This window comes from Zootoca vivipara, chromosome Z2, assembly GCF_965207765.1.
Source record: "Zootoca vivipara chromosome Z2, rZooViv2.hap1.1, whole genome shotgun sequence".
Classification (NCBI taxonomy): Eukaryota; Metazoa; Chordata; class Lepidosauria; order Squamata; family Lacertidae; genus Zootoca; species Zootoca vivipara.
The window spans coordinates 46,707,725-46,734,657 of NC_142585.1; the positions used below are offsets into that span (position 1 = coordinate 46,707,725).

Consider the following 26,933-nt stretch of genomic DNA (forward strand, 5'->3'; position numbering starts at 1 on the left):
GCGGAGTACTCAACCTGAAGCGTACTTAACCAGAAGTATGACTGTAATTGGTTCCGGAAGTCTGTACTTAACCTGAAGCATACTTAACCTGAAGCGAACTTTCCCAAAGGGTGCTCATCAATCGCTCCTCCTCATCCTGGAGAGTAGTGACTAGTGGGGTGCCACAGGGTTCTGTCGGGCCCAGTCTTATTCAACATATTTATCAATGACTTGGATGATGGGCTTGAGGGCATCCTGAGCAAGTTTGCCGATGACACCAAATTGGGAGGGCTGGCTAATACCCCAGAAGACAGGATCACACTTCCAAATGACCTTCACAGATGAGACAACTGGGCCAAAGCAAACAAGATGAATTTTAAAGGGGGGAAATGTAAAGTACTCCACTTGGGCAAAAAAAAGTGAAAGGCACAAATACAGGATGGGAGACACCTGGCTTGAGAGCAGTACATGTGAAAAGGATCTAGGAGTCTTGGTAGACCACAAACTTGACCTGAGTCAACAGTGTGATGCAGCAGCTCAAAAAGCCAATGCAATTATGGGCTGCATCAATAGGAGTATAGCATTTAGATCAAGGGAAGTAATAGTACCACTGTATTCTGCTCTGGTCAAACCTCACCTGGAGTACTGTGTCCAGTTCTGGGCACCACAGTTCAAGAAGGATACTGACAAGCTGGAACATGTCCAGAAGAGGGCAACCAAAATGGTCAAAGGCCTGGAAACGATGCCTTATGAGGAACGGCTTAGGGAGCTGGGTATGTTTAGCCTGGAGAAGAGAAGGTTAAGGGGTGATATGATAGCCATGTTCAAATATAGAAAAGGATGTCATATAGAGGAGGGAGAAAGGTTGTTTTCTGCTGCTCCAGAGAAGCGGACACGGAGCAATGGATTCAAACTACAAGAAAGAAGATTCCACCTCAACATTAGGAAGAACTTCCTGACAGTAAGAGCTGTTCGGCAGTGGAATTTGCTGCCAAGGAGTGTGGTGGAGCCTCCTTCTTTGGAGGTCTTTAAGCAGAGGCTTGACAGGCATATGTCAAGTATGCTTTGATGGTGTTTCGTGCTTGGCAGGGGTTGGACTGGATGGCCCTCGTGGTCTCTCCCAACTCAATGAGTCTTTGATTCTACTAGCTGACCCGGCCACGCATTGCTGTCAGGCATATGTCAAGAATGCTTTATGGTGTTTCCTGCTTGGCAGGGGGTTGGACTGGATGGCCCTCTATGATTCTACACAAACCATTGGCCTGATCCAGCCGGCTTATGTTCTTATGTACTAAAAATATCTCACCCATACTTTTACATTTCAGAGAGAGCTGCTTAGCCCTCTCTCAAGTACCCAGATCTGCCTCTTGATCTCAAAATTGCAACATTTCCAGACAAAGAAGGTTATTTGCATCTTGAAGACATGGATGGTCTTGGAGTGGATGATAGCATAGCTCTTGCGCAAGAGTCTCTTGCACAAGAGTCTCAGAAACAAGGTCAACAGTAATTGTGGCAATGTATCCTGCAAAGAAAGGGGCAAAGGACTTGGAGAAATTGGAGCCCGAACACAAGGAGGCATTACGCAAGGCAACACAGGGGGCGAGGGCGATGGAAATGGACAAATGGAAGAATTAGCAGGGCAGGTAATTGGAATTTTACTGCGTCAAAAGGAAGAAAGGAGAACATGATAAAGATGTTTGTATGCGGACGACACAGTTTTAATTTCTTTTTCCTGTGTCGGTTTACGGAAACTTTTCAGATTACTTACCAACTATTGCCATCACGAACAACTAACAATGAATTATAGGAAATCCAAAGTCATGGTGTTCTCAAAAAAACCCCGAAGGAAACACGAATGGAGAATTGATAGTCAACCAATTGAACAGGTAAAGGTAAAGGTAAAGGGACCCCTGACCATTAGGTCCAGTCGTGACCGACTCTGGGGTTGCGCGGGAGCCGGCGTATAGCTTCCAGGTCATGTGGCCAGCATGACAAAGCCGCTTCTGGCAAACCAGAGCAGCACATGGAAACGCCGTTTACCTTCCCGCTGGAGCGGTTCCTATTTATCTACTTGCATTTTGACGTGCTTTCGAACTGCTAGGTTGGCAGGAGCTGGGACCAAGCAACGGGAGCTCACCCGGTCACAGGGATTCGAACCGCCAACCTTCTGATCAGCAAGCCCTAGGCTCAGTGGTTTAACCACAGCGCCACCTGAACAGGTAGCATCCTTTAAATACCTGGGAATAACTCTCCAGGAAAGGGGGTCCTGGCTCCATTAAATTAAAAATATGATTGCTAACGCAGGAATATCTACTAAAGCCTTAATATGGTTTTTTTTAATGGGAAAGGGGGCCAATACATTCCGGCAGCCTCCCAAGTATATGCTGCAAAAATACTTCCGCAACTTACATATGGATCTCAGATTTGCAGTTTTAAAAACCTTGCTCCCCTGGAGGCATTTCAAACCAAATTCTTTCGCAGTTTATTAGGGATTCCCTCTTGTGTCTCCAATATAGCAGTCCCCTTAGAAGTCAGACAAATTCCTATCAGTGCGCGGCTATGGATTCTAAAGATACACTATTGGCTAAAACTTACTTTGTTTTCCGGTGGGGCTGGTACCTTTAACCTTATTAGATACCTACCAATCAAATTGGAAAGAGACCTTGTATGAAAAGCTGAGGAGTTTGGGGCTTTCCCCACAGACCCTGATTGTGGCAGGATATGAGAAAAGCCAGAAATATAGCTCGCCAACGTATCTGGGACGTGGAGTTACAATGTCACATGAGCCTGGAGAAGAGAAGGTGAAGGGGTGATATGATAGCCATGTTCAAATATATCAAAGGATGTCATATAGAGGAGGGTGAAAGGTTGTTTTCTGCTGCTCCAGAGAAGCGTACATGAAGCAATGGATTCAAAGTACAAGAAAGAAGATTCCACCTCAACATTAGGAAGAACTTCCTGACAGTAAGAGCTGTTTGACAGTGGAATTTGCTACCAAGGAGTGTGGTGGGGTCTCCTTCTTTGGAGGTCTTTAAGCAGAGGCTTCACAGCCATATGTCAAGAATGCTTTGATGGACAAAAAAAGAAAAAGTACCACACTTGGGCAAACACAATTGGTACATTTTGACCATGAAACTATAGGTGATGAAGAATACAGTCAAAACCTTGCTTTACATCTACCTCTGTTTGCGACCGCTTGGGCGAGCGACCGCCGCGGGGCCCGGAAGTGTTCACATCCGGGTTCCGCGGCGTAGGATGCACAGATGCGATCATGCGCAGAAGCGATCTGCGCAAGTCGTGCATGTGCAGACGTGATCTGCGCAGGTTACGCATGTGCAGAAGTGCTCTATCGGCGCTTCACGCATGTGCACAAGCGTGCCTTCGGCGAGTGAACGCCTCCGTGGAACGGATTGCGTCCACACACCGAGGTCCCCCTGTATCTACAATTAGAACTCCAATTCATTTCGCCTTTTATGGAGTGCATAGATGTGGGAGAGGATCCGACGGCATGCGCAGGGCCAGCAAAACTGACCTTTCCGAAGGCTTAATTCTTTATCTGTTTCTCAAATCACCGCCACTCTCTGTAGTTCTTTTTCAAAGATTAGCTATAGAAGGAGTTTTTTCCAACAAGTATTCCAGTCTCCATGGAGCTGACGCCGTCCCTCTCTCAATCTGAATTGGATGAATACAGTAGAGCTTATATTCTTGCATTAGTGTTAATAAAGTTCAACACCCCGTAGTGCTGTCACTATTTCTGTTGCTTTGTGCAGATGTGTAGGAAGAAAAGAGGAACGCTACAGCCATCCTTGTGGTCACAAATGACTCTTTCCTTCCTGGGCTTTCGGAGCCGCAGGAGGAAGTCTTCTTCAACATCTGTATCAATGACTTGGATGATAGGCTTGAGGGCATCCTGATCAAGTTTGCAGATGACACCAAATTGGGAGGGGTGGCTAATACCCCAGAGGACAAGATCACACTTCCAAATGACCTTCACAGATTAGAGAACTGGGCCAAAGGAAACAAGGGCCAGATGAATTCTATGATTCTACTAGCTGACCCAGCCACGCGTTGCTGTCAGCCATATGTCAGGAATGCTTTGATGGTGTTTCCTGTTTGGCAGGGGGCTAAACTGGATGGCCCTTGTGGTCTCTTCCAACTCTATGATTCTATGAACTACATCCAAGAGTATTAAAAGAACTGGCAGAGGTGATTTCAGAACCACTGGCAATAATCTTTGATAATTCCTGGAGAACAGGCAAAGTCTCAGCAGACTGGAGGAGGGCAAATGTTGTTCCTATTTTCAAAAAGGAGGACAGAGAGGACCCAAACAATTACCGCCCAGTCAGCCTGACATCAATACCAGGAAAGATTGTAGAGCAGAGCATTAAGCAAACGGTCTGTGAGCACCTAGAAAGGAACGCTGTGATCACTAAAAGTCAGCATGGGTTTCTGAAAAATAAGTCATGTCAGACTAATCTGATCTCATTTTTTGACAGAATTACAAGCCTGGTAGATGAAGGGAACGCTGTGGATGTAGCCTATCTTGATTTCAGCAAGGCCTTTGACAAGGTGCCCCATGATATTCTTGTAAAGAAGCTGGTAAAATGCGGGCTAGACAATGCTCCCATTCAGTGGATTTGGAACTGGCTGGCTGACCAAACCCAAAGGGTGTTCATCACATGTCATATAGAGGAGAGAGAAAGGTTGTTTCTGTTGCTCCAGAGAAGTGGACACAAAGCAATGGATTCAAACTACAAGAAAGAAGATTCTACCTAAACCTTAGGAATAACTTCCTGACAGTAAGAGCTGTTCGGCAGTGGAATTTGCTGCCATTGAGTGTCGTGGAGTCTCCTTCTTCGGAGGTCTTTAAGCAGGGACTTGATGGCCATCTGTCAGGAATGTTTTGGTGGTGTTTCCTGCTTGGCAGGGGGTTGGACTGGATGGCCCTTGTGGTCTCTTCCGACTCTATGATTCTGTGTCAAGAATGCTTTGACGGCGTTTCCTGCTTGGCAGGGGGTTGGACTGGATGGCCCTTGTGGTCTCTTCCAACTCTATGATTCTATGATTCTACTAGCTGACCCAGCCATGCGTTGCTGTCAGCCATATGTCAAGAATGCTTTGCCAAAACCCGCTTTGCACAGATCCTTTTGCGACGGGAGTTTGCAGGGTTAAGCCTCTCCCCTGCCTCCCAGAAGACACAATGTCAGGTACTCAGGTGTTAACTCGGGAGCCTACTAGGCCAGCCAGACAGTCACGGAGGAGCCCGATCAGCTGCTGTTCTGGCCTCGAGATTACGGAGCTTAATGATGAGCTCCTCTAAGACACAGCTGATGCCAGACCCTTCCCCCTTTACACCTAATTAGCCTCATTAATGAGCTCTTCTGCTCTCGGCAAGAGAGGGCGTCCTCCTGGAATTGCAGGCAAAAATACGTCTCCCAGGTAGATGTTCCGAAACCCTTAATTACGCTCTGCGTCTGACTCTTGACGAGGAGATGGGTGGATGAGAGGGTCCTTTAACCGGAATTGTGCTTGTTTACCATGTCCGTTACGCAAGACTGTTAACTCTTTCCATTCCTCAGGTTGCTTTTCAATCAATTGTAAAAGCGGCAAAACAGTCACAGGAATAAACGATACGCAAATAATACGATGAAACCACCGCGGCAACTCCCTGAAATGAGATGTAGTGTGAAGACAACTTAAAATGAATGACTATTCAAAAATATATACAGTGGTACCTCTACTTACTAATTTAATGCGTTCCGAACGCACATTCGTAAGTCGAAAAAAATGTAAGTCGAATCCCATAGGAATGCATTGGGAGAAAAAAATTGTAAGTCAAAGCAACCCTATCTAAAAATTCGCAAGTAGAAAAAATCCTATCTAAACCGCATCCAAGATGGCGGATGGAGCTCCGTTCGCAAGTAGAAACATTCGTAAGTAGAGTTATTCGTAAGTAGAGGTACCACTGTATAAGTCTCCCAAACTTTTTAGTTTGGTTTTTTAAATATCTTAATGTTTAAACTACCGTGTTTCCCCGAAAATAAGCCATACCCCAAAAATAAGCCATAGTGATAGAATAAGAATAAGAATAAAAAGAATAAGACATCCCCTGGAAATGAGCCACCATGTTGTTGTTTTTTAGGAAAAATAAATATAAGACGGTGTATTATTTTTGGAGAAACACGGTAACAAAGACTAGAGTAATGAACGCTACAAAAACTCAACAAAAGGTTGGATAAAACAGAGCAGTCAGGGAATTTTCCCAAAGAAAGCTGAACTTGTTTTAACCAAACTAAAAAGCTTTTTCCTTCTGAGGAAGATATTTCCAGTGAAACGAGGGTATATAGCCGGCATCTCGTCAGGTGAATTGATTTATAGGTCACTTAGAAAAAGTTTGATTTATTTTTTATTTACTTAACTTTGGGAGATTTCTATATATTTTTGAATAGTCATTAGTTTTAAGTTGTCTTCACACTACCTATCTCATTTTAAAGAAATTGTGGCATTAACTCACAAAACAAAGGAAGACCCTCCGAGATTATGCTCCTTAAAAAAAAAAAAAGTGGATGGGAAAGGAGGGAGGATTTCTGACCTACTTCCCGGTAAAAGTGAAGTGTGTGCAAATATTTATTTATTTTTTAAAGCACTTAATTGAGTTCTTGACGCCATGCTGTACAGTCATACCTCGGTTTAAGTACGCTTCGGTTTGAGGACTTTCCGTTTAAGCACTCCACGGACCCCACTGGAACGGATTAATCCACTTTCCATTACTTTCTTTTTTTTCTTCCCAATAATATTTTTCAAAATGTTAAAACATAAACAATAACAAAAGAGGAAAATTAAAATGTAATCAAAAAAGAAAAAAGAAAATGAAAAGAAAAACATATCAATCCATTACATTAACAATAACATTGTGAACTTCCTCGATTCCCCCCACACTGGGTCCATTTATTAAATCTAAATTAAGCAGATTTCTTTTATCATCTTAAAATATTCTGGCACAATTTTTCCATTATTTCCCAACCAATTCTAATCTACAGTGGTTCCTCGGTTTACAAACGCAATTGGTTCCGGAAGTCTGTACTTAACCTGGAGCGTACTTAACCTGAAGCGAACTTCCCCATTGAAAGTAATGGAAAGTGGATTAATCCGTTCCAGATGGGTCCATGGAGTACTTAAACGGAAAAAACTCAAAATGAAGCTAGCTCCCTTATCTCCCTCCCCTCCCCAATCTCTTGCAATCAGCTGCTGAGCGGGTTCCTTCCATAGAATCATTGAGTTGGGAGAGACCACAAGGGTCATCCAGTCCAACCCCCTGCCAAGCAGGAAACACCATCAAAGCATTCCTGACAGATGGCCGTCAAGCCTCCGCTTAAAGATCTCCAAAGAAGGAGACTCCACCACACTCCTTGGCAGCAAATTCCACTGCCGAACAGCTCTTACTGTCAGGAAGTTCTTCCTAATGTTTAGGTGGAATCTTCTTTCTTGTAGCTTGAATCCATTGCTCAGTGTCCGCTTCTCTGGAGCAGCAGAAAACAACCTTTCTCCATCCTCTATATGGCATCCTGTAATATATTTTACAGATTCTTTTAGGAAGGACACTGGGCTTTTGGCACACCACCAGGAAACGGGAATTCCATTGCCGTGGGCTATTGAAGAGGCAGCTGGGGGTGTGTGTGTGTTTGTTCTACCAATTTGGCAAGCACTAGCAGCAAAAGATACACAAACCAGCCAGGCTAGCAGGTGCTGGAGGAACGCAAGAGAGGAGCTGCGCTTGGTGTTTTCCGCTCTGGGAATCCCACCCGTTCTGCAGCTCTTTTGCAACAGCCGCTTTGACACAGGCACCAGCGTTGAAGCTGTGTGCAATTCCCGGGCAGCTGGATTTGACAGGATGGAAATGATCATGGTGCAGATCCAGGCTTGGAGGAGGCTGCCTCCATGCCTTTTGGCCACCTGACTCGCTGCCCAGCTGCTCTCCGTCAGGACACGTTAGGAGTGCGCTTGCCAGAGTTTCCGCGCGGGGTTGGTCATGTGCTTGTCTCCACGACAACTCGAGGAGATCTGTAAAGTGCCATGCTCGGAGCCAGATGCTTCTCTGTCCATGTGATCTAATTAAATAGTAGCTTTGTCCCTCCCTCCCTCCCCCCTCCCCTGTCTTAATGAAACTCATTGAAGATTCCTAGCTTCCCTGGCTGAGGTGTGAAAGGAAGCTGTAACAGGGATGGAAGGGATCTATGGGGCTGGCAAGGCTCTTTTTTACACCCTCCTTTCACTGCATCATAATTTGATGAGGTTTCATAGAATCCTAGAGTTGGAAAAGACCACAAGGGCCGTCCAGTCCAACCCCCTGCCAAGCAGGAAACACCATCATAGAATCATAGAGTTGGAAAAGACCACAAGGGCCATCCAGTCGAACCCACCACCAAGCAGGAAACACCATCAAAGCATTCTTGGCATATGCCTGACAGCAACGCGTGGCCGGGTCAGCTAGTAGAATCATAGAATCATGGAGTTGGAAGAGACCACAAGGGCCATCCAGTCCAACCCCCTGCCAAGCAGGAAACACCATCAAAGGTTTCTTGACATATGCCTGTCAAGTCTCCGCTTGAAGACCTCCAAAGAAGAAGACTCCACCACACTCCTTGGTAGCATATTCCACTGTCAAACAGCTCTTACTGTCAGGAAGTTCTTCTAATGTTTAAGGAATCTTCTTTCTTGTAGCTTGAATCCATTGCTTTGTGTCCACTTCTCTGGAGCAGCATAAAACAACCTTTCTCCATCCTCTATATGACATCCTTTTATATATTTGAACATGGCTATCATATCACCCCTTCACCTTCTCTTCTCCAGGCTAAACATACCCAGCTCCCTAAGCCGTTCCTCATAAGGCATTTTTTCCAGGCCTTTGACCATTTTGGTTGCCCTCCTCTGGACACATTCCAGCTTGTCAGTAACCTTCTTGAACTGTGGTGCCCAGAACTGAACACAGTACTCTAGGTGAGGTCTGACCAGAGCAGAATACAGTGGTACTATTACTTCCCTTGATCTAGATGCTATGCTCCTCTTGATGCAGCCCAGAATTACATTGGCTTTTTGAGTGGCTGCATCACACTGTTGACTCATGTCAAGTTGGTGGTCTAACACAAACTTTCTTTCATTAAAGATTAGATAAAATCTTACTTTCAAAGAGATTTGATAAAAAAAAAACCTTACGCACAAAATGATGTTAAAAAATTTATTTATCAGTTTTTTGACCATTTTTGAAGTCACTGTAAGCAGATATCAAATTGAACCCAAGCTTGAGAATCACATATATACAACATTATATAGGGTAATCAAACACACAAGGAAGCTTTTTTTAGCTGCAGTAACAGTATAGATGCTGCTAGAGGGCGATGTTTTGCTACCTCTCCTGTAGGTTCTTTTCCCAGCATGCCCGGCAGGGTCTGCTGGCTGAGTTTTGAGGTCCCCAAAAGGGGCTTCTACCTTGCGCAGGTGTGACATTTGTATAGCCTATGTTGCTAAGAACACTTCCCATTGTGGAATGTGGCCTTGTGTCCACATTTGATACGAAATATATATAGAATTGTGATACAATTTAATGAAATGGTAAAACGGCTACCAAAAAATTAAAAATGTTTTGTGCGTGACCTTTTTAAATATTTCAATGGAATATACCTCATTTTCATCATCAACATTAGGAAGAACTTCCTGACAGTAAGAGCTTTTCGGCAGTAGAATTTGCTGCCAAGGAGTGTGGTGGAGTCTCCTTCTTTGGAGGTCTTTAAGCAGAGGCTTGACAGGCATATCTCAAGAATGCTTTGATGGTGTTTCCTGCTTGGCAGGGGGTTGGACTGGATGGCCCTTGTGGTCTCTTCCAACTCTAGGATTCTAGGATTGTCATTTTGTTCCAGTTGTTATGGTTTCCGTTGCTCGGCCATTTCTTCCCTCTGTAGGGGGAACCCAAACTTCATCCGAGCCGCAATATAAAACTCCCAGAAGCCTTTGCGGAAAAGCCATTTCCCCTTTATCCCAACTCCCTTTTTTGATTACAGTCAGGAAGGCTCCAGCATGCATGAATGAGTCTCCTCCAGTTCTTCTTAAATTTATACAACATCTCCCACCCTCCCCCACCCTTGCCGCAACTGAGTGAGAATCCTTGCAATGCAAGGGACGCTGTACTTTTGACACTAGTCCATGACCTGAGCTGATCGTGTGTGGGAAAGATACCCGACGTAAATATGTTGCATTTCATTGGATAATTAGGTTTCCTTGGAGACCATCGCGCCGCGAGAGCTGAGAAATGTGACCTTTTCACGACTGCCTTCCATCACCGCCTTTGATTAACCTTCCTGGAGCTCCCGTCTCTAAACCCTCCCTCTTCCCCAAGCCACCTTCCCCCGACATGGCTGCAAATCGTGTTGTATAGTCAATTAGCAGGTGGAATTTCCGTGTCTGAGCGTGGTTGCTGCATCCAAATACCAGGGCTAAGGGACAGCTGAAGATCGGCTAGCATCCATTGTGTTTCCCATGTAGGGAAGGAGCCTCAGTGCTCTCAGGGGAGGAATCATAGAATCATAGAGTTGGAATAGACCACAAGGGCCATCCAGTCCAACCCCCTGCCAAGCAGGAAATACCATCAAAGCATTATTGACATATGCCCGTCAAGTCTCTGCTTAAAGACCTCCAAAGAGGGAGACTCCACCACACTTCTTGGCAGCAAATTCCACTGTCGAACAGCTCTTACTGTCAGGAAGTTCTTCCTAATGTTGAGGTGGAATCTTCTTTCTTTTAGTGTGAAACCATTGCTCCGTGTCCACTTCTCTGGAGCAGCAGAAAACAATCTTTCTCCCTCCTCTATATGACATCCTTTCATATATTTGAACATGGCTATCATATCACCCCTTAACCTTCTCTTCTCCAGGCTAAACATACCCAGCTTCCTAAGCCGTTCCTCATAAGGCATCGTTTCCAGGCCTTTGACCATTTTAGTTGCCCTCCTCTGGACACGTTCCAGCTTGTCAGTATCCTTCTTGAATTGTGGTGCCCAGAACTGGACACAGGATTCCAGGTGAGGTCTGACCAAAGCAGAATACAGTGGTACTATTACTTCCCTTGATCTAAATGCTATACTCCTATTGACCCAGCCCAGATTTGCATTGGCTTTTTGAGCTGCTGCATCACACTGTTGACTCATTTCAAGTTGGTGGTCTCCCAAGACCCCTTGATCCTTTTCACATGCAGTGCTCTCAAGCCAGGTGTCCCCCATCCTGTATTTGTGCCTTTCATTTTTTTTGCCCAAGTACTTTACACTTCTCCTTGTTAAAATTCATCTTGTTTGTTTTGGCCCAGTTGTCTAATCTGTTAGGGTCATTTTGAAGTGTGATCCTGTCCTCTGGGGTATTATCCACCCCACTCCTTGGTAGCAAATTCCACTGACGAACAGCTCTTACTGTCCTGAAGTTCTTCCTAATGTTGAGGTGGAATCTTCTTTCTTGTCGTATGAATCCATTGCTCTGTGTCCGCTTCTCTGGAGCAGCAGAAAACAACCTTTCACCCTCCTCGATATGACATCCTTTGATATATTTGAACATGACTATCATATCATCCCTTAACCTTCTCTGGAATTTGCTGCCAAGGAGTGTGGTGGAGTCTCCTTCTTTGGAGGTGTTTAAGCAGAGGCTTGACAGACATATGTCAGGAATGCTTTGATGGTGTGTCTTGCTTGGCAGGGGGTTGGACTGGATGGCCCTTGTGGTCTCTTTCAACTCTATGATTTTATGATTCTTCTCCAGGCCAAACACCAAATTTGGAGGAGTGGCTAATACCCCAGAGGACAGGATCACACTTCAAAATGACCTTAACAGATTAGACAACTGGGGCAAAGCAAACAAGATGGATTTTAACAGGGAGAAATGTAAAGTACTACACTTGGGCACAAAAAAAATAATGAAAGGCACAAATACAGGATGGGAGACACTTGGCTTGAGAGCAGTACATGTGAAAAGGATCTAGGAGTCTTGGTAGACCACCAACTTGACATGAGTCAACAGTGTGATGCAGCAGTTCAAAAAGCCAATGCAATTCTGGGATGCATCAATAGGAGTATAGCATCTAGATCAAGGGAAGTAATAGTACCACTGTATTCTGCTCTGGTCAGACCTCACCTGGAGTATTGTGTCCAGTTCTGGGCACCACAGTTCAAGGATACTGACAAGATGGAACGTGTCCAGAGGAGGGCAACCAAAATGGTCAAAGGCCTGGAAACGATACCTTATGAGAAACGGCTTAGGGAGCTGGGTATGTTTAGCCTGGAGAAGAGAAGGTGAAGGGGTGATATGATAGCCATGCTCAAATATATAAAAGGATGTCATACAGAGGAGGGAGAAAGGGAGAAAGGTTATTTTCTGCTGCTCCAGAGAAGCACACACGGAGCAATGGATTCAAGCTACAAGAAAGAAGATTCCACCTCAACATTAGGAAGAACTTCCTGACAGTAAGAGCTGTTCAGCAGTGGAATTTGCTGCCAAGGAGTGTGGTGGAGTATCCTTCTTTGGAGGTCTTTAAGCAGAGGCTTGACAGCCATATATCAAGAATGCTTTGATAGTGTTTCCTGCTTGGCAGGGGGTTGGACTGGATGGCCCTTGTGGTCTCTTCCAACTCTATGATCCTCTGAGATGGAAATCAGAAAATTCCTAGCAGGACTGACCACCTCCACTTTAACTGAGGAGGAACAGGAATTCATGGACAGTTCTATCAGTCCTATGTCAAGAATGCTTTGATGGTGTTTTCTCCTTGCAGTGGGTTGGACTGGATGGCCCTTGTGGTCTCTTCCAACTCTATGATTCTACTAGCTGACCCGGCCACGCATTGCTGTCAGCCATATGTCAATAATGATTTGAAGGTGTTTTGTGCTTGGCAGGGGGTTTGACTGGATGGCCCTTGTGGTCTCTTCCAACTCTAGGATTCTATGATTCCATTTGCCTGGAGGAAGTTGATGACCTTTTGGCCTGATTAAGGGCCTGCTGTTGACTGGGGAGGCCTCCTTGGTCCTGAATGTATTTGGCATGGTGCTCAGTGCAGCCCACGGCAACTCATTGATTGGGGTTGTACTCTTCTGGACCCATTGGGCCAATTGTAAGTTCACCCCTTCCTCTGAACTCCATCTTTCCAGGGGGAGCCGATCACGTTCTGCGAAGAAACATTTGTCTCCCACCGGTCTGCCACCATGCGACAGTTCCTACAGAGCGCAACACAGCTGCAACTTTTCAAGCAGGTATTGCAAGTTGTTAATCCAAATAACGACCCCCATCCATTGCCTTGCCTTTGTGCACTGGGATCTATACTGGGCTATGTGCCGAGAAATACAGCTGCCCGCTTTGTTTCATAATTAGCTTCCTGTATATTTCGGACCATAACACACACTTTCCTCCTCCTAAAACGGAAGGGGGAAAGTCGCCATGTGTTATGGAGCGAACGCCGGAGCCCGTGCAAAAGTCAGAGCCCGTGCGACGAGCTAGAACTAGAGCCCCGCAAGCGCCAGAGCCACACACGGCGGGAAACCGGCTCTCGGGCTGCTTCCGTGACAGCTAGCCCCTTCCGTCCCCCTTGCCAGCTTCCGTCCTTCCTCCCCCCCCTCTTTCTTTCTCTCTCTCTCACCCCTTCCATCCGCCCTTCCTTCCTTCTCCGTCTTTCTTTCACTCTCTCTCACCCCTTATTTCCTTCCTTATTTCCTTCCTTCCTTCCTTCTCTCTCTTCTCTTTCTCCCCCTCTTTTTCACCCTCCCTCCCTCCCTCTCTTCCTCTCTCACCCCTTCCTTCCCTCATTCCTTCCCTTTCTCTTCCTCTCTCTCACCCCTCCCTCCCTCTCTTCCTCTCTCTCTCACCCCTTCCTTCCGTCCTTCCTTCCTTCTCCGTCTTTCTTTCACTCTCTCTCACCCCTTCCTTCCTTCCTTCCCTTTTTCCTTCCTTCCTTCCTATCTCTCTCTCTCTCTTTTCACCCCTTCCTTCCTTGTCTCTCTTTCTCTCACTCACCCATTCCTTCCCTCCCTCCTTCTTCCAATTTGAATAAAATATTGGGGGGGGTAGGTAAGCACCACTTCACATACTGTATCAGACTCTGCCACCTTCAGTGAGAAGCGGGGGGTAGTGGAGGTGTGCTGCTCGTTCTTCCCCGCCAACCCCCTCTGCCTCCTTCGCTCCCCCTCCATCGCCCCCTCCCAGCCTTTTAGATGAGGAAAACTAAGAGAACCCCCCCCCCTTGTTTTCCTCTTCAAAAAACTAGGTGCATGTTATGGTCTGAAAAATACAGCAATTTATGGGTCAAAATGGGATGTGCTTTACATTAATATATTTTTCAAGCCTAGCTGACAATCCGTTTACAGGAGCACTGTTTGTTTGTTTACTTGTTTGTTTGTGTGTTTTCCTCTTTTCTGTTTTATACAGTGGTACCTCGCAAGACGAAATTAATTCGTTCCACGAGTCGTTTCGTGTTGCGATCATTTCGTCTTGCAAAGCGCGGTTTCCCATAGGAATGCATTGAAATTTAATTCATGCATTCCTATGGGGAAAAAAGAAGCGCAAAAAAAGAGGGACCGACTCACCCGCCACGGCCGGAAGTCTTCAAGGCTCTGGGGAGGGGGAAGCAGGACAAGGGCCAGGGGTCTCCTCCCACCGCAGCCTCCGCTCCTTCAGGTGCTGCCACTGTTCCCGCCAAGGGCCGCCTGGCGAGCCCCGCTGCTGCTCCTGGCGGATCCTGCCAGCTCGCTGGGGAGGAGCCGCGGAGGCCACCATGGCCGCCGAGGAGGGCAAGGCCAGAGCCGCAGAGGCCGCCATGAGTGCCGCACCGCCGCAGGAGGCAGAAAACGGTGGCCGTGGATGTCACCGGCGGAGTCCTAAAGGTAAGCGGCGGCTTCCCCTCCCGTCATGAGACTGCTTCATCTTACAAAGCACGGCCATAGACGGCTTCGTTTTGCAAGTCTTCAAAAAAATCACAAACGCTTTCGTTTTGCGATTTTTTTGTTGCGTGAGGCGTTCTTCTTGCGGGGTACCACTGTAATCGTAAAACCCGACATACCGTATTTTTTGGACCATAACATGCACCTACTTTTTTTAGGAGGAAAACGAGAAAAAAATTCCCCCCTAGTTTTCCTACTCTAAAAGGCTGGGATGGGGGGGCGCTGGAGGGGGGGAGCGAAGGAAGCAGTGGGGGTTGGCGGGGAAGAACGTGCAGCATCCCTCCGCTGCTCTCCCCGCTTCTCGCTGAACACGGCGGAGGCTGATACGGTATGTGAGGTGGGGCTTACCTACCCGCCCCCCAATATTTTATTCAAGTTGGAAAAGGGAGGGAGGGGAAGGAAGGGGGGAGAGGGGGAAGAGGGAGGGAAGGAAGGAGGGAGGGAGGGAAGGAAGGAAGGAAAGGGTGAGAGAGAGAGAAAGGGAGGGTGGGGTGGGAGAGACATAGCTGCCAAGTACCCTGTTTTCCCCCGGAAACCCCTGTTTTTTATACCGTTTCCCAACGGTCCCCCGTATCTCTTCATCTCCCGTTTTTCTCCCTTATATTCTCCTGCCGGCGGCCTTTCCCCCCCCCTCTGCTTTGCCCATCTATGGGCACCAAAAATGTCCGGCGTCGAAAGTCGCGTCTACGCATGTCTGGAAGTGCGTAGGCGCGACTTCCGGTGTCGGTGGCGGCCATTTTTGGTGCCCATAGATGGGCAAAGCGATGCCGGAAGTTACGTCTATGCAACTTCCGGTATTGCACGGCTGCCGGTCCCGGATTCTGTGGTCCGGGAATTGGCAGGTATGAGGAGAGAGAGAGAGAGAGAGAGAGAGAGAGAGAGAGAGAGAGAGAGAGAGAGAAGGAAGGAGTGATAGAGAGAGGACGAGGAAGGGAAGAAAGGAGGGAAGAAAGGAAGGAGGGAAGCTAGGAGGAGGGGCGGAAGGGGCTCCCTTCCGTCTCTCCTTTCACCTCGCTCGCTGTCCTGGAAGCAGCCTGAGAGCCGGTTTCCCGCTGCACGCGGCTCGGGCTCTTTGCATGGGCTCTGGCTCTGGCACGGACTCGGGCTCTAGCATTCATTCCATAACACGCAGCGACTTTCCCCCTTCCATTTTAGGAGGGGGAAAGTGCGTGTTAGGGTCCAAAAAACACGGTAGTCTTCTACCTCTGGCTCTCCGTCGCACGTCCCTTCCAGTTTTATATTGGAGGCCCCACCAAGCAAGAAAGTTTGGGCAGTGGATCTCTAGTAGGGTGGGTCGTAAAAAAAATTTTTTTGAAAATGTTTCCTCCCTTGAACTTATCTCAGGCGTATGGTATAAACATAGTCAAATTTCAAATTTGGGACAAATCGGTTAATATTGAGACCCTGCTTCTCCAGATTGAAATTTGGCCTCACTGCGAGTGATAAAAACATGGGCATTTGACTCATTTAATTTTCAGTACAGTGGAACCTCGGTTTATGAACACCTCGGTTTATGAATTTTCGGTTTACGAACACCGCAGACCCATCTGTAACGGATTAATTCACTTTCCATTACTTTCAATGGGAAAGTTCACTTCAGTTTATGAACGCTTCAGTTTATGAACAGACTTCCAGAACCAATTACACCCATGCTTCGGGTTAAGTACGCTTCAGGTTGAGTACTCCACGGACCCGTCTGGAACAGATTAATCCACTTTCCATTACTTTCCATGGGAAAGTTCGCTTCAGTTTATGAATGCTTCAGTTTATGAACAGACTTCCGGAACCAATTGTGTTCATAAACCGAGGTACCACTGTATGTTAAATTGTGAACTAATAGACATAAATTTTAGGTTTTATGTAGAGCAATAATAGTTGTATACTATTATTTTCTGCAATATTTATTGCAAATATGTTGATAATTTACATGAAAAACCAATGGTTTTGAAAAAAATGATATGGAACAATTAGGCAAACGGTGTACTAAGCAAGTAAACATAAACAATAAAACGCCACTCATATTATGTGTTGCGTCAAAACATCACCTTAGACTTAATTCCTTGGTATAAATTGTACTAAATGCTTACATTTTGTGTAATTAATAAAATTATGCCTTATGCAATATATACATTGTACATGTACACCATATTACTGTATATAATGCTAAAAATATGCTTTTATGCATTACACTAAATGTCTATTTTGGTGCAAAGTCCTTCTTTGTCTCTTGTTTTGGGAATTTAGAGTGATTGTTCATTGTTGTTTTGATGGTAGCGTCACGTCTTTTCTCTCCAATAACTATCCTAGATGCTCTAGTCACCTCCTACTAGTAACCTCCTACCATTTTTCATGTCAATTATCAACATGTTTGATCTTAAATAAATAAAGATTGCAGAAAATAATAGCATGCAACTATTATTGCTCTCCATAAAACCTAAAATTTAGGTTTATTAGTTCACAATTGAACATCCTGAGAATTAAATGAGTCAAACTCCTATGTTTTTATCACTCGTAGTGAGGCCAAATTTCAATCTGGAGGAGCAGGGTCTAAATATTAAGCGATTTGTCCCCAATTTGAAATTTGACTATGTTTATACCATACGCCTGAGATAAGATCAAGGGAGGAAACATTTTCGATTTTTTTTTTTAATGACCCATCCTAATCTCTACCCTGGTATAATAGTAATATGAGATGCCTTGAAAAAGAGAGGGAGTGTTAGCACCTTCAGGGCTTTATGATCCCTTCTTGGTCCTTTCTTTTTCTCCTCCCGAAGTTTATTGATGGCCGCCTTGATCTTCTCAACTCCGGAGAAGGTTTCAGCGATGTCTTTGAGGAAGAGATCAACATGGGTGAATATGCCGGTAAGGAGTTGGTGGGTACGACTTTGAAATGGCGAGCAAAGGAGATGACCCTTCTGTTTGCACCAAAATTATTATTTTATTCTTATTATTTATACCCCACCCATCTGGCTGGGTTTTCCCCACCACTCTGGGCGGCTTCCAACCGAATATTAAAAACAGTACAGCATCAAACATATTTATTTATTTATTTATTTATTTATTTATTTATTTATTTATACCTCTCCCCTCTGGCCTGGTTTCCCCCGCCACCCTGCGCGGCTTCCAACAAATACCAAAATACATTAAAATATCACAGATTAAACAGGGCTGCCTTGAGGTGTTTCCTAAATGACAGGTAGTTGTTTATCTCCTTGACCTCCGATGGGAGGGCGTTCCACAGGGCGGGTGCCACCACCGAGAAGGCCCTCTGCCTGGTTCCCTGTAGCTTGGCTTCTCGCAGTGAGGGAACCGCCAGAAGGCCCTCGGCGCTGGATCTCAGTGTCCGGGCTAAACGATGGGGGTGGAGATGCTCCTTCAGGTATACAGGACCAAGGCCATTTAGGGCTTTCAAGGTCAGCACCAACACTTTGAATTGTGCTCGGAAACGTACTTGGAGCCAATTTAGGTCTCTTAGGACCGGTGTTATGTGGTCTCAGTGGCCTCTCCCAGTCACCAGTCTAGCTGCCGCATTCTAGATTAATTGCAGTTTCTGGCTCACCTTCAAAGGTAGCCCCACGTAGAGCGCACTGCAGTAGTCCAAGCGAGAGATAACCAGAGCATGCACCACTCTGGCGAGACAGTCTGTGGGCAGGTAGGGCCTCAGCCTGCATACCAGATGGAGCTGGTAGACAGCCGCCCTGGACACAGAATTAACCTGTGCCTCCATGGACAGCTGTGAGTCCAAAATGACTCCCAGGCTGCGCACCTGGTCCTTCAGGGGCACAGTTATCCCATTCAGGACCAGGGAGTCCCCCACACCCTCCCGCCCCCTGTCCCCCCAAAACAGTACTTCTGTCTTGTCAGGATTCAAGCCGCCATCCATCCTCCAACCGCCTCCAGGTACTCACACAGGACCTTCACTGCCTTCACTGGTTCTGATTGGAAAGAGAGGTAGAGCTGGGTATCATCCGCATACTGATGAACACCCAACCCAAACCCCCTGATGATCTCTCCCAGCGGCTGCATGTAGATGTTAAAAAGCATGGGGGAGAGGACAGAACCCTGAGGCACCCCACAAGTGAGAGCCCAGGGGTCCGAACACTCATCCCCCACCACCACTTTCTGACATTTAAGCAGGATTAGTAAGGGAAGGTTTCTCCTCAAGCTGGTCTGTGCCTGCACTTTTCAAAACTTCATGCTGTCGACAATTAATTAGGTTCCATCCTGGCCACGGTGGTGTGGTTGTAAGTTACATAAAGGCCTGGGGGACAAAATAAGAAATGAAAAGCAGAAAAAACTTATATCTCTATCTCTATTCTCTCAGCCAGCATAAACATGCTGCTTCATAATAAAGTTGTAACTCCGGCATATCTCTGTACTGCTATGGGGCGCGGATGGCGCTGTGGGTTAAACCACAGAGCCTAGGGCGGTTCGAATCCCTGTGACGGGGTGAGCTCCCGTTGCTCGGTCCCAGCTTCTGCCAACCTAGCAGTTCGAAAGCACATCAAAAGTAGATAAATAGGTACCGCTACAGCGGGAAGGTAAACGGTGTTTCTGTGCGCTGCTCTGGTTTGCCATAAGCGATATTGTCATGCTGGCCACATGACCTGGAAGTTGTGTGCTGACTCCCTCTGCCAATAACGTGAGATGAGCACCGCAACCCCAGAGTCGGTCACGACTGGACCTAACGGTCAGGGGTCCCTTGACCTTTACCTTTACCTCTATACTGCTGGTGTCTCCTGGGTGCCTTAGAAGTCAAATAATTTAGGAAATAACATAAGATACCTACAGTGGTACCTCGACTTATGAAGGCGATCCGTTCCGCAGCGCTCTTCGTAATCCGAAACCTTTGGGTGTCGAAGCGTCCATTTTGCACATGTGCGAAGCATGATTTTGCGCTTTGCGCAGGCACAGACCGCACACGCTGCTTCTGCACAGGCGTGGCGAAAATACTTCCGGGTTTGCGGACTTCGGAAGTCGAAACCTTCGGAAGTCGGAAGTCGAGGCATTCGGAAGTTGAGGTACCACTGTATTAGCGAACGTAGAAACAAATTTTGAAAGCCCGTGAATTGGAGATTCAGTTGAAGTCAGAATGCTCTCCCAAGCTTGGTCCTTGGCAGCCTTTTTCTTTTGTCCCTTAGTGGATTTCATTTTTGTGGGTCTTGTGGGCTGCCTCATGCTGTAGTTTTGGTACCTCTTCAAGGGGAGCCCTGTGTGGCTAGGGCATAGCTGCCAAGTCTCCTGTTTTTCGTGGGAAACCCCCAGATTTGAATCCGTTTCCCACTGTTACCCCAAATAAAAAAAAAATCCCATCAATCCCCCCGATTTCCTACCTGCCAGGGAGGCTCCTTCTGCACATGTCTGGACATGCACAGAATCGATTTCGAGTGCCGCTCTGCTCATGTCTGGGCACCGGAAATTGGGCAGAGCGGCACCGGAAGTCGCTTCTAAGCATGCATAGAAGTGACTTCCGGTGCTGCTCTGCCCATGTCTGGGCACCGGAAGTTGCTTCTACGCATGTCCAGACAGGGGCGTACCCAGGATCAAAACTGGTGTGGGGGCAAGAGAGGGGAAGAGAGAGGGAAGGAAGAGAGAGAAGGAAGGAATCATAGAATCCTAGAGTTGGAAGAGACCACAAGGGCCATCCAGTCCAACCCCCTGCCAAGCAGGAAACACCATCAAAGCATTCTTGACATATGGCTGTCAAGCCTCTGCTTAAAGACCTCCAAAGAAGGAGACTCCACCACACTCCTTGGCAGCAAGTTCCACTGTCGAACAGCTCTTACTGTCAGGAAGTGGGAGGGAGGGAGGGAGAGAGAGAGAAAAAGGAAGAAAGAAAGAGGGGGGAGGAAGGATGGAAGGAAGGATGGAGCGCCTGTCTTCCCCCCCAGCTCAGTCTGCTCCCCCCCCACGTCCCTGTTGCCGGCTGCAGCCGCGGAGGGGGCAGAAACAGCCCGATTTCCATAACCCACAGTGACTTTTCCCCTTCAGTTTTCGGAGGGGAAAGGTGCGGGTTATGGTCCGTAAAATACAGTAATTTTATTTTTTGCTTCGGGGGGCAGCTGCCCCCCTGCCCCTCGCTGGGTACGCCCATGTGTCCAGACATGCGTAGAAGCAACTTCCCATGCCGCGCCGCTGCTGATTCCGGATTTTTCACCGGGAGACTTGGCAGCTATGGGCTAGGGGGCTCTTTTGACATTGGAGTGCCCAGTGCCTTTCCTTCACACCAGCTTCCTCTTGAATCAAACCAGGGATTCAAGGTTGGCCCGCTGACGGGGAAGCTGGAGCTAGGAGTGTTGATGCGGGGACGGAGACACAAACAACTCTCAGAGCAGCTTTCTATATTTAAACAAGACTCCTTGCTATATTTAGACGTGAATAAAAAGCGGGCTCTTTCTTGCTCTTTTCTATGAAGACACAGTCAGAAGGAGCTGTTATCTCACTAATTGCCCTAGTTTTTATGGGGGGGCAGGCCCTTGCAGAGCCAGGCAGAGGCCCGGCCCAGGTAGATAATGTGCCCCCCCTTTTTTTACCCTGGGGGGGGGTCACTGAAGTCTTATAAATCTATATATATATATATATAAATGTAGAGGGTACATGTTTGTTCCAATGCACCTTTCTCCACAACCGCTTACTCGATCGTCCTCAAATTTGCCCACAACATCAGGAGCGCATGTGAGAGTGTCTCTATCCACTTACGTTGTCCATACACACACCTAGGACAGGTAGAAACCTGGATTTGTATACAAAAAGTGCCTCTGCCAGTGGATATCCCACAAACAACATCCAGCATACTGCCAAAATCCCGCCCACTCCCCATCCACCCCACCAATCAAAATCCAACATACACCCTAAATCCCGCCCACTGGCAAAATAACGGCCACTCTCCATCCACCCCACCACCCCGGGACACAGCCCACCCCGGAGAACAGACCTCTGCCAGGGACCAGGCCACCCCAACAGTAGCCCGCTCCCCAAGGACCCCCTCGCACCATGGAGGTACCTACCCCAGAGATCCCCCTCACTACCCAGAGATCCCCCCCAATAGGTCTTGACCTTCACCATCCTACCCGATCCACAATCCGATCCCCGCCCTCCGGGGAGATCTCCCCACCGACACGTAACAGCCCATTGGGGCCTACAGGGGAGTCTGAAGGGGGACTTTGAGGGCCCATTTCACAGACTAAGCCACAGCAACACGTGGCAGGGCCTGCCACGCTGGTTTTCTCCACTACCCCAACCCCCAGAAGAAAAGTAACGGGAGGGGGCAAGTGGGGAGCTAACTTAAATGTGTTGTCCTCCCAAAGGAGGTTGCAACTCTAGCGTAGTTGCATTGCCTTGGAGGGGGGGGGGTGTCTGCTGATGGTAAATTATTGCTGCCAATTCTCACCTGTGTGCTTGCCTCTTTGTGTCAGGTAGTGACAAGTTGTATCTCCAGTGGCTGTCAACAGTTAGGGTAAGTATCCCCAACATCCCAGCTGCTCCTTATTCTGATCTTTCTGCAATTTCTGAGTCATATAGCATCAAGATGCAAACCAGATACCCCAGAGAACAGGATCACACTTCAAAATGACTTGAACAGATTAGACAACTGGGCCAAATCAAACAAGATGATTTTGAACAGGGAGAAATGTAAAGTACTCCACTTGGGTAATTTTTTTTTGAAAGATGGGTGAAACCTGGCTTGAGAGCAGGACAAGTGAAAAGGATCTAGGAGTCCTGGTAGACCACAAACTTGACATGAGTCAACAGTGTGATGCAGCAGCTCAAAAAGCCAATGCAATTCTGGGCTGCATCAATAGGAGTATAGCATCTAGATCAAGGGAAGTAATAGTACCACTGTATTCTGCTCTGGTCAGACCTCACCTGGAGTACTGTGTCCAGTTCTGGGCACCACAGTTCAAGAAGGATACTGACAAGCTGGAACGTGTCCAGAGGAGAGCAACCAAAATGGTCCAAGGCCTGGAAACGATGCCTTATGAGGAACGGCTTAGGGAGCTGGGTATGTTTAGCCTGGAGAAGAGAAGGTTAAGGGGTGATATGATAGCCATGTTCAAATATATCAAAGGATGTCATATAGAGGAGGGAGAAAGGTTGTTTTCTGCTGCTCCAGAGAAGCGGACACGGAGCAATGGATTCAAACTACAAGAAAGAAGATTCCACCTCAACATTAGGAAGAACTTCCTGACAGTAAAAGCTGCTCAGCAGTGGAGTTTGCTGCCAAGGAGTGTGGTGGAGTCTCCTTCTTTGGAGGTCTTTAAGCAGAGGCTTGACAGGCATATGTCAAGAACGCTTTGATGGTGTTTCCTGCTTGGCAGGGGGTTGGACTGGATGGCCCTTGTTGTCTCTTCCAACTCTATGATTCTATGATTTCTTCCTTCCCTCTCTCTTCCCCTCCCCCCCCCCATTTTGATCCTGGGTACTCCCCTGTCTGGACATGCGTAGAAGCGACTTCTGGTGCCCAGACATGGGCAGAGCAGCACCGGAAGTCGCTTCTACGCATGCTTAGAAGCGACTTCCGGTTCCGCTCTGCCCGATTTCCGGTGCCCAGACATGAGCACTCTTCCAACTTTATGATTCTATGATTCTATGAACATGAATTTGAACAAGGAGAAATGTAAAGTACTACACTTGGGCAAAAAAAAATGAAAGGCACAAATGCAGGATGGGAGACACCTGGCTTGATAGCAGTACATGTGAAAAGGATCTAGGAGTCTTGGTAGACCACAAACTTGACATGAGTCAACAGTGTGATGCAGCAGCCCAAAAAGCTAATGCAATTCTGGGCTGAATCAATAGGAGTATAGCATCTAGATCAAGGGAAGTAATGGTAAATAAATTTGCATGGATTGCATTACTGAAATCAATGCACTTTTCGATGAGATTCTAATTTTCCGAGTTCCACCTGTATTGGGGAAAGTTAATTATTGGTTTTAAAAAAGATCTGTGGGGGGTGGGGGGTGCCATGGGCTGGGCTGGCAGCGAGGATATCCATCTTCTGTGCACGCTGGATTTTATTTATCACAATAATGCATTATGCAGCAAAAGCCAGCATGAGCTGCAAAATAAATAAAACACTATTCTGTCTGACATATCAGAGCCTTGTGCGTCTTTTCTGGTTGTGTCTCCTGTACGTGTAATTTGGCCCTTCTGCAAAGAGATGGATTTATCCTGTCCCCCGTTCTGCCCGGTGGAAGAACGGTGGGCATAAGCAGTTTCAGACTGATGTGGGAGAAGTCACTTCACACTCAGATACAGGTGAAGCTCAGAAAATTAGAATATCACCGAAAGGTGCATTGATTTCAGTAATGCAACGGATTATTTTTTGTTTCCCTTTTAATTTTGACAAATGCTTTCTTTTGGAAATTCCACAGGAATAAAACAAATAGTTACAAGAATACAAAATAGTTACGAAAATACAAAAATAAAGAAAAAATAAACATTCCATTTATAGTTGACCCGCCTAACGACAAATAATGACATAGACAACAAATCAAGGCTTGACATACCTTGCTTTGCATGCCATGCCTCTATCTCATAGATTGGTTTCACCTTTTAAATTGCGTTACTGAAATAAACACACCTTCCGACGATATTCTAATTTTCCGAGTTTCACTTGCGTTGTCGTGGCGAAGGGGCTTGAATAACTCAGAGAAGCTATGAGCTATGCCATGCAGGGCCACCCAAGATGGACAGGTCATAGGGGAGAGTTTTGACTAAACGTGATCCACCTGGAGAAGGAACTGGCAAGCCACTTCAGTATCCCTGCCAAGAAAACTCCATGGACAAAGACAACAGGCATATAAAAGTTATGACGCTGGAAGATGAGCCCCTCAGGTCGGAAGGCGTCCAACATGCTACTGAGGAAGAGCGGAGGACAAGTACAAGTAGATTCAGAGCTGATGAAGCGGCTGGGCCAAAGCCGAAAGGTCGCTCAGTTGCGGATATGCCTGGAAGCGAAAGGAAAGTCCGATGCTGTAAATAAAAATATTGCATAGGAACCTGGAATGTAAGAACCATGGATAATGGTAAGCTACCGGTAGATGTGGTCAAAAATGAGATGGCAAGAATAAATATTGACATCCTGGACATCAGTGAACTAAAATGGAAGGGAATGGGCGAATTCAGTTCGGATGACTATCATATCTAGTACTGTGGGCAATAATCTCATAGAAGAAATGGAGTGGCCCTCATAGTCAACAAAAGAGTGGCAAAAGCTGTAATGGGATGCAATCTCAAAAATGACAGAATGATCTTGATACCATTATCCATGGTTCTTACATTAGAATATCGTCGAAGAGTGCATTGATTTCTTATTTTTTTTTATTTTCCTTTTAATTTTGATGTATGCTTTCTTTTGGAAATTCCACAAGAATAAAAGAAATAGTTACAAGAATACAAAAATAAAGAAAAATAAACATCGCTGTGACGTTTCATTAATTACACTAGCTGGCCCTGCCACACATTGCTGTGGCTCATCATTAATTCCATTCCATTCATAATTGACCCGCCTAACAACAAATAATTACAGTGACAAGAAATAAAGGCTTGACATACCTTGCTTTGCATGCCATGCCTCTATCTCATAGATTGGTTTCATCTTTTAAGTTGCATTTCTGAAATCAAGGCACTTTTTGATGATATTCGGATTTTCCAATCTGTATCTGAGTGTGAAGTGCCTTCTCCCACATCAGTCTGAAACTGCCGTTCTTCCACCGGGCAGAACGGGGGACAGGATAAATCCATCTTCTTCCAGAAGGGCCGAATTCCACATACAGGAGGCATAACCAGAAAAGACGCACAAGGCTCTGATATGTCAGACAGAATAATCTAGTTGTTCAGTTAGTGTTTTATTTATTTCGCAGCTCGCGCTGGCTTTTGCTGCATAATGCATTATTTTGATAAAATCCAGCGTGCACAAAAGGTGGATATCCTCCCTGCCAGCCCTGGCCACCCACCCCCACCCCCACCCCCACTCAGGCACAGTTATTTTTCAAAACCAATAATTAACTTTGCCCAATACTAATGTTTAATTTGCTATTAACAGTGAGCTGTGTTCCAGCAAACCATAATTGCAAATATCTGTGCCTTTGAGAACTCGATGATGATGATGGTGATGAATTTATTAATTCATACCACTTCTTTTTCTGCAGCTCTTGGAACACTTTTTGGCATTCTACAGGTGAAACTGGGGAAATTAGAATATCGTCGAAAAGTGCATTGATTTCAGGAATGCAACTTAAAAGGCGAAACCAATCTATAGGATATATTATTGGTATCCTATTACTCTTCTAATTTTTTCCCTATAAGGAATCTAGCTGCTGATGTTGCATACATAAGGACACAGGTGAAAATCATAAAATTAGAATATCGTCGAAAAGTGCATTGGTTTCAGTAAATGCAACTTCTTAATTTTAATTTTCCTTTTCCTTTTGACAAATGCTTTCTTTTGGAAATTCCACAGGAAGAAAATAAATAGTTACAATAATAGAAAAAGAAACAAAAACAAACACCGCTATTCCATTTCATTAATTGCATTCCATTTATAATTAACCCGCCTAACGACAAATAATTACAACAAATCAAGGCTTGATATATCTTGCTTTGCATATCATGCATCTATCCTATAGATTGCTTTCGCCTTTTAAGTTGCATTCCTGAAATCAACACACTTTTCGATTATATTCTAATTTTCCGAGTTTCACCTGTATGTGTCTGATTAATTTTATGTATTTACTTAGGGCCACTTCAGCCAAAGTTGGAATTTGGGAAATATTTTGCAATTCTGTGGCATGTGTGTCGAGTTTGTATATAAAGGTGAAACTCAGAAAATTAGAATATCGTCGAAAAGTGCATTGATTTTGGTAATGCAACTTCTTATATTTTATTTTAATTTTAATTTTTCAAATGCATTCTTTTGGAAATTCCACAGGAATAAAACAAATAGTTACAAGAATACAAAAATAACGAAAAATAAACATTGCTATGATATATCTTG

The 26,933-nt window shown here is 45.9% G+C and overlaps 1 protein-coding gene across 2 annotated transcripts in view; it reads left to right on the plus strand.

Moving 5' to 3' along the window:
* Nucleotides 1–26,933, plus strand: part of DENND1A (DENN domain containing 1A) — a 265,432-nt gene that overhangs the window by 185,239 nt on the left and 53,260 nt on the right. For both annotated transcript variants that reach the window (XM_088665085.1, XM_088665086.1), the window contains exons 14-16: nt 13,154–13,255; nt 17,710–17,797; nt 22,351–22,391. In XM_088665085.1, the coding sequence (XP_088521211.1) occupies nt 13,154–13,255; nt 17,710–17,797; nt 22,351–22,391 (231 nt within the window). The remainder of the gene's footprint in view (nt 1–13,153; nt 13,256–17,709; nt 17,798–22,350; nt 22,392–26,933) is intronic.